Source organism: Oryzias latipes, chromosome 16 (assembly GCF_002234675.1).
Source record: "Oryzias latipes chromosome 16, ASM223467v1".
Taxonomy (NCBI): domain Eukaryota; kingdom Metazoa; phylum Chordata; class Actinopteri; order Beloniformes; family Adrianichthyidae; genus Oryzias; species Oryzias latipes.
In genome coordinates, this window is record NC_019874.2 from 21,961,940 (window position 1) to 21,970,047 (window position 8,108).

General features: G+C 37.4%; 1 protein-coding gene across 1 annotated transcript; it reads right to left on the reverse strand.

Moving 5' to 3' along the window:
* Positions 1-1,868: 1,868 nt before the first annotated feature.
* Positions 1,869-7,078, reverse strand: LOC101169582 (meprin A subunit beta-like). The gene is made up of 6 exons (XM_023964129.1): positions 7,065-7,078; positions 5,686-5,864; positions 4,847-4,998; positions 3,331-3,418; positions 2,616-2,846; positions 1,869-2,493 (listed from the first exon to the last, which is right to left on the reverse strand). Exons 1-6 carry the CDS (start codon positions 7,076-7,078, stop codon positions 2,021-2,023), a joined length of 1,137 nt encoding a protein of 378 aa, XP_023819897.1. The 3' UTR covers positions 1,869-2,020.
* Between the last annotated feature and the right edge of the window lie 1,030 nt (positions 7,079-8,108).

Here is an 8,108-nt window from a genome sequence, read left to right on the forward strand (position 1 = left end):
AGAAAATGCGTCATGTAAACAGGCCGTTTGGAATACTTTGCCCCGGTCAGACTCGTTCGGATCAAAATTTCTTTCCGATCGAGATAGCTGGAATATACCGATCGTGTGTCGCTGCTGCTCTGGGTTACGTCATGCATAGACGGTGTTTCGCTGAGAGAAAGCTTGTGAGCTCATAGGCGACCGACCAGCGGCTCTGCGGACGCCCCGCGTAAAGCGCCGCTCCGCTCTCGCCCCGCTGGCTCTCCCCTCTCTTTCACCCCTCACGAGGGAGATGCGGGGGGGGGGGGATGCGTGCTCACTGACGTCTGGACCCGGCATCCGAGCTCTGCGTTCGGGCTCCGGAGCCAGTGGACCGAGTGAACCTCTCTGACTGAGCAGAGCAGCTGGATTTATTAATGTGTTTGAGGGGAGGGTGCTTTGTTACGTGTGCGTTTTGTTATGTGTGAGAATTCGGACTGCGAGCCGAGCCGCCGCTCTGGGTTAGCGGCTGCCGGACTCGCGAGGACAGAGCAGAGCACAGTGTGTGTGAGCTTTTCAGAGCAAAAATGCCGCTCAGTCCTTAGAAACTGTTCAAAAAAATCACGACATATGGAATTGTGTTTCTAATTGAGCCCCGACAAATAAAGGCTGATCATTTACGTGCAGCCAGGATGCAGATTGCAGCGTTTCCCGCATGGTTTGTCCTGGATTTTGTCTCCATCAAAAGGCTAATGTTGTTAGCCCGTGTTGTTAGCCTATCCTAACACTGGGTTGTTCTTCAGTTCTGTTCTTCTTCCACAAAAAAAGCACTGACCACAAGAATTAAATATAAAATGATGAGCGAACAGGCACTTCATAATATTCATAAAATTAATAAAAGCACGTTTGGAAGATCGCCTCGTATGTTACCGAGCTGCTGCATAAATATGTGACAGCAAAGGTTTGTTTACAACGGGACACATTTCCTTTTCGGTATTTTCGACATGATATTTTGCCCATGTAACCACGCACTGGTCGACAATCCTGTAGATGTCGTTCACGTCGATTTTCGGGAGACCTTGTAGAAAACGGGTGAAATATACTATCTTTCGCAATCAAAATCTGCCGTGTCGCTGCTATAGAAGTCGCAAGCCGGAAATGGTCGGCCTCACACTCAAGGCGGTGGAAGTAGAACTCCTTACTTTCGTGCACGGAGCCTATTACAAAAGGGGTTTATTCAGACATACCTTTGGTTTGTCTGAAGATTAATAACCCCTCTTGTTAAAGTAAAATATGTCCAACACAAGAGGCCCTCAGCTTTCATCTGTCTGCCCAGCTGTTGGACAGGACAAGTTAAAAAAAAAAAAAAAAAATGTTACAAAGTTCTTTTTAAAAACTTTGTTTTGTGGTTGTTTTTGCGGTTAAAACCGTCCTCACTTTAGATGAGGTGCTGCAAAACAATTAATAAACTGTTAACAATGTTTATTAATACATTTGTAAAGCTTATAAGCAGTTTAGTAATATGGATTTTGAAGACAATAGTCTGACTGAATAAATGTTTTAAAAAAACCTTAGAAATTCTATTATAACGCCTGTTAATGCATTAACAAAGCTTGTTAAGGAATTTTAATATAAAGTGTTACCGTATATTCAAAGGAAGCAGTCTCCTTTTTTGTGGTTTTATATTAGAATTTGAATTCTTGTTTAGATTGTTCCCCTATGCATGTGACATGTACCAACTTTCCCTTACTCAAATAAAAACGAAAGTGATTATAAGTTAGAGAAGATGATACAAACAATTTTACATTGACATATTATTAAGTTAACTTGGTAAAATTGTTGACATGCCTTGAAAGTTGAGGGTAAAGATTGCAATTCCTCGTTTGATAAAATCTCTGTCTTGGGTTTCTTCCAAAGATGCAAAAGATCTGTAACCGATTAGGGGTCCACCGTAGACTATTTGATTATTCTATTCCACAAAAAGTTGACTTCCAGTCTCACGAGGATTGTTCCACCAAGATGTTCCTGTTAATGATAATATTTCAAAAATAAAATGAAATATTTACGTATAGTTTACATTTTTTGATGTTCTAGTGGCCTCACCATTTGTGGTGAAACTCTTTTGCTTTGTCATCTGCTGCTGAATGCTGGGGGTCTGATCCAGCATTTGAAAAGTCATTTGTCGTCCTAAGCAAGGCCACTGCAATTTATCATCATTATCACCAGACAAGAGTTGCATGAACAGTCCAAAATATGTCTTATAAAGTATAACAGCAAAGCGGTAAGCATAACCCTCACTGGAGTACTGCCTTGAACTGTATATTCTGGATTCTGAGGCACTAGTGTTCAGCACTCTCTGAAAGTCATCAATCTGCAGGCTTAAATGTGGACACTCAGTCTCATACAGATTGATGTCATCAACTGAGAAGCCTCCTGTAGAGCGTCCTGCTGCTTTCTGAGCTTCAAACACCACCTGGAAATTCATAGTTGCATTCAAGGAAACATGATGAAGCCTCCAGTGAGATGTTTGAGAACCTAAAGGGAAAATAAGTTTTAAATATGACTATATTTTCTTATCTATAGATATCATAGGTTGAAAGGCAAATATTTAAATTGACAAAATATTTTGAAAATAAGCATTTCATATGTCGCTTTACCAGTGATCTGCCCCATGATGAGTCGGGTTCCTGTTAGGTCCTGTTCATTTTTAAACTCTCTGATCCAGATGTTGAGAGTATCAGACTCATTTCCACTGTGGTAATAGTAGAACTGCAGACACTGGATGTGACAGACTCTTTGGGGAGTCATCCTCTGAGTTTCCAGTTGTGCTGTGTCTCCTTCCTGGCCTGTTGCTGTGCTTACATGCATGAAGTAGCCTACTTCTCCACCTATGACAATACATGACTGTTACAGTGGATGCCACATTTCTTAATTACACTAAATTATTTATGGAAAACATTTATTTCTCAGTAGTCATTAGTCAGATGTAGATAATTTTTATTTCCTTAACATTTTTCACATTATGTGAGAACAAAATGAAGATATGAAATAAGTTGTATATAAGCTGCTTAGATCTTCACCTATGGCATAGACTGCTTTCAATTTTAACATCCAACATTTCTATTATATGTTTTTGTTTTTTCATTAAAATTTAATTTTAAGCAATTAACTATGTTTTTTTATGATACCCTCTATTGTTTTTTAATCTGTTAATTTTTCTTCATTTGTCAGATCGCATAGTAAAATTTAAGCCAAGAACATGTTATTTGGCCAGAAATACATAAGATATTACTGTGTGAACATTTTAACAAAAAAATGGGGAAAAAAGCTAATATATTTCTAAACTTTATTTATGAAGTCTTGAAATCTTACTGTAGTCTTTGCTTCCACTGGGCAGAGTGGTGTGATCAGAATTTGGACCTCCAGAAACTTGCGTCACCATCTCCCAGCTGATGTTACTCTGTGAACAACGATCCATTCTACACATGATCCCATTAGAAAAGCCACAGTACCAGTTCAAGGAAATGGTTGAATCTGTTGTGATAGAGCAGTGTTTTTCAACCTTTTTTGAGCCACGGCACACTTTAACCTTTACAAAAATCCCGCGGCACACCAGCATCCAAAAAAATAGATAAATAAAAAAAAAAAGAAAAAGCTCAGTCTGTATTGATCTACAGCCGCTCTGCAATCTCACATGCATTTTTGTGATAATTGTTGCAGAAAACGCTGGAAGCTGCAGCTGTTTTTTCTAAAAGATGTATTAAAAATTCAGTCAAAAGATTCAAAAACTGTTTGATGTGTGTTCGTTGTTTTAAGACGTTAAGAGGAGAGACTCATTGTGCGCTAAGACAGTCACTTTACTGCATCATGGGAGATGTAGTGCCCGTAATCCGCCGACCGCAGAAAGACCAGCGTCTTTGAGCTTCATGGTTTTGTTCACTTGTTCCAGTCTGATACCAGATTCTGTGGAAAGCTACACCGCTAAAGACGAGCTTTAGCTGGTATTTTTGTCAGAACAGAGAGACTTTTTTTGCGCTAAATCGAAACAAGGAAGTGAATACTTTAACCACTTCTGATTGGTCAGACTGATGACATGTGATTAAGCCTTCAAGAATGATTGGTGGAGACAGTTAAAGGGGCGGGACTTTCCTTACACGGTTATAGCTGCAGCTAAATCGCGGTATCCCGTTATTCTTATCAAAATGTCTTTAATAGAATCAAATAAACACAAAGAAAAATAATTTTATTATATTTCATATTCTTAACTTCTCAGTGTTTTGTCAGGGCCTGTTTGGATGAACAAAGAGCTGATTTCCTGGAGATGGTAATTGCTTTTAGATCAGTTAATGAGGGCAATTTCTCACGGCACACTTGACCATCTCCCACGGCACACTAGTATGCCGCGGCACACTGGTTGAAAAACACTGTGATAGAGAATGAAATGGTTTCAAAATTAGGTTTTTTATTTACGATCCATACTGGAATGTACTTGTTCAAGGATGTTCGGAGCATTTTTTCTGAAATATTGTAGTCACTTTGATCATGAGTGTCATGAGTTTATTTAACCGTATTCCCTTTAAGTTTATTTACAAAACACCCCTAATGTACTCATTACCATACTGTTCATTAAGTTTGTATCTTCTCTTAAATCACTTTACAGACATTTGTGATAGCTTTTTCTTAAATGTTTTGCTTTTGATGTTGGTTCGTTCGAAGTACATCACTTTGATGACTTCAACAGTGACTGTCGTATAAATACAGGTGGATTGTTAGAGATATACTCATTAAAATTGCGTACAGTGACAATCTTAAAGTACTTACTGCAATTGGAGAGACGGTTTAGCTCTAAAACATCATAATGACTCATCTCCATTGTTTGACCAATTACATTTTGGAATTTGGGTTCCATGGTGATGATGGTGGAACCGTTTCCATTGGTGAAAGCCTCTTTGCTGTAGTGCATCACTGACCAATAGTCGTATGGCGTACCATGGGTGGTACTTACATTGCTGCCAACCTTGTTAAAATTGTGCTCTTTATCTATATGAAACACACCAATTTCATGAATCAATTTTAAAATACTTAAGAAAAACTGTTTTAATATATGCAGTTTGTTCAATAATTGATCTACAATCTATTATTACAAAAAGGTGAACACAAAAATCCTAATCCAAAGTGAAAGTAATGAATAAAGTTTGTTCAGTAAGTAAACTAGAGTGTTTGATTAGAGATGTTTTACGCAACAAAATTATCTGGAAAACACTTAATGTCCAGATAGTTTGGAAATTAACCCTTGCGCTATCCTAGGCACTTTAACATTGGGAGTTGGGTCATCTAGACCCACTACACAGTGTGCTGAACCTTTTTTCTTCAATGATTTGTGATCTTCACTGGTGTCCATGGATTACATGAAATCTTTCCACCTTTATCCACCTTTGTCATGGTAGGGAGAACACGTCAAAGTAAGGGTGGGGTCATCTAAGATAGCACAAGGGTTAAGAAATTACTAAATGCTTGATGGATTTATAAACGGTAAAATTATAATGTAATTCCTTAATGAAAAGTTAGAAAAAGAAAAAAGGTTCAATAGTCATAACAGGAAAAAAAAATTCTAATACATTCAAATTAGTCAGTTTTGGTTAATTGATGTATTCTCTCTTGACATAACAAAATGCAGACACCTAGTTTTAACTAAAGTCTTATATGTTGTGAAAGTAGATCTCAAACCTTGAAGGATGTTTTCCCGTACAATGGTCACATAATCATCTCTGTCGTATCTGGACTGTTCATGGTAGAAGCCCAGAGCATGAAGAAACTCATGTTCAACAGTAACTTTAGTATCACAGCCTGAACCAATGGATAAGTTCTGCCCATGGGCAATTTGTCTCCCAATATAAGAATAACAACTGAAGCAACAGAGGAAAACAAAATAATTACACACTGATCATTGTTTTTATTTTTATAAAACAACCACCTAGGGCCATGGCCTTTGTCCCCTCCCCAAATGCCTTAGTCACAACTGCCCCTACAGGTAGATACAGGCTGTCTGCCGGCGAAAACTAGGCAAGCCTGTATGGGGCATGGAGGTGCCCCACTTGAAATTTTGAGAAAGTTTTAGAGAAAACGTTTGCACACATTTTTTCAATGTGCATGCTGCAGGCAACAGGTCGCAGTGAACTCTTGATGATGAATGTAAGTAAGGGTGAAGTAGGTGAGAGGCAGGCAGGTCATACGAATTTTTCTTTTTCTTTACCCCGAAACACTGTAGATGGGACTGGACAACCCCAAAAAACTGCAAAACACCCTTTTTAATTTTAAGAAAACAATGGCACATTGAACTTGTATGCTCATGTGCCTAAATTAGTACATTTTCAGTGGTTCAAGTGTTAATATTTTGCAAATAAGCTAAAAACATTTTTGCTAATTCACTTTGAAGAATGTGTTATTAATGTCTACCAGGAGAATTACCAACAAGACTATGGCTAAGAGGTACTAGTTTAGGTATCTCTGCCTGAAGGAAAGTGACACTTACCCGTCTAACTTTTGTATAGAGAGGAAATACACCTCAGCATCTCGTGGTTTGAAGTCGATACAGGACTTTAACCTGAATTGGTCAAGAGCCTTTAGGATGACTCCTTTAGCATTCAAGTCTGAAATTTTTTATTAAAGTTGGTTATGGAAACAATAAACTATTTAAATCCTGTTATTATATTTAATAGTTTCACTTTTTATACTTTTATATACAGCTGTCACACGCCCTGCAAAAATGTCAAAATAAAACTCTGTGGAGGTTTTTCCTCAAAGCTGAACATTACAGTTATGTAGGCTGCATAAACCTCTGCAACTCTCTGTAACTAACTTAAACTGTGTTCCAAACTGATAAGATTTGATTTTTTGATTACAAATCTTTACCAAGGCTTTGGTCCAGGACATATGCAACTGGAGATGTCCAACGATTTTCATCATTTCCAATAACGGTACTTCTTTGAAATGGAAACTGAGATGTAAAAAAAAGAGAAAACATAAGAATATTTAAAATACATATTAACCCTTGTGCTATTAAGGCTAGTTAAAGATATTAATAATGTGCAGGCAAAAGTAATTACCTCAATGATGTCATCGTGTAGTGAATCTAAAGAAAAAGCATTATAGTATGAGTTTGCAACAGTGTAACTAACAAGTAAGCAGAAGAGTTTTGTCAGTAAGTAAAACAAAAAAAAAATAATTCTTACCATTGTTTCTTTTTGTTTCATCTGTCAGATCAATAATTTCTGCAAGAAAGAAGAAAGAATATGTTGTTTACTGACTACAATTTTTTCTCAAGTATTTCAACCAATTTCTGAAAATTGATGGAACTCACCCACTTCAGTTAGCTCAGTCTGGAAAAATAATAGTAAGAAAAAAGTGACTAAGCATTAAACATTTGTTATGAATCATATGAATCTTGTTCCAAATGTACTTGTAAAATATTTCTTTCTGGAATTTAAATGCAGATGTGTTAAAAAAATCAATTTCAATAATATTTTTTGCAATACTAAAAATGAAGAATCTATTTTTAAGTTGATCTGTACTTACACTGAATGCAGGTGAAATCGCCAAATTCACCACCACAAAAAGGAAAACTTTTAACTTCATCGTAGGTTTTTCTAGAAATGGAAATCAGACGTTAAAAAAGGGATCTTGCAAACAGAAACCAGTTTAGGTTTATTTGCCTGCCATATACTTACTGTCTGCCTGTTCCTGAAACTGATGAAGTTCTGAAAAGAGATGCAGTTTTATAGGAGGCCAACGGCACAAAAAGGTAACAAGAAATGAGAGGACAATTGTTTGCTTTCCTTAGTAAAGTAAACACCACAGTGGGATAACAACCTTTAACAACCCAGAATCTTTTACTTCCTTGCTGTAGTGACATATGTAACCCTTGTGCTATCCTAGGCACTTTAACATTTGGAGTTGGGTCATCTAGACCCAGTAGACAGTGCGCTGAACCTTTTTTCTTCAATGATTTGTGAACCTCACTGGTGTCCATGGATTACATGAAATCTTTCCACCTTTATCCACCTTTGTCATGGTAGGGAGAACACGTCAATGTAAGGGTGGGGTCATCTAAGATAGCACAAGGGTTAAAAACAATGTAGAAAAAAATTATT

What these genes read in the sequence shown, in the direction of transcription:
- LOC101169582 (XM_023964129.1), bottom strand. An exon ending in CAGTGGAAGCAAAGACTACA is followed by an intron (nt 2,847 to 3,330) that starts GTAAGATTTCAA and finishes GTATTGTCATAG; the next exon opens with GTGGAGAAGTAGGCTACTTC. An exon ending in CATCATGGGGCAGATCACTG is followed by an intron (nt 2,494 to 2,615) that starts GTAAAGCGACAT and finishes TTTTCCCTTTAG; the next exon opens with GTTCTCAAACATCTCACTGG.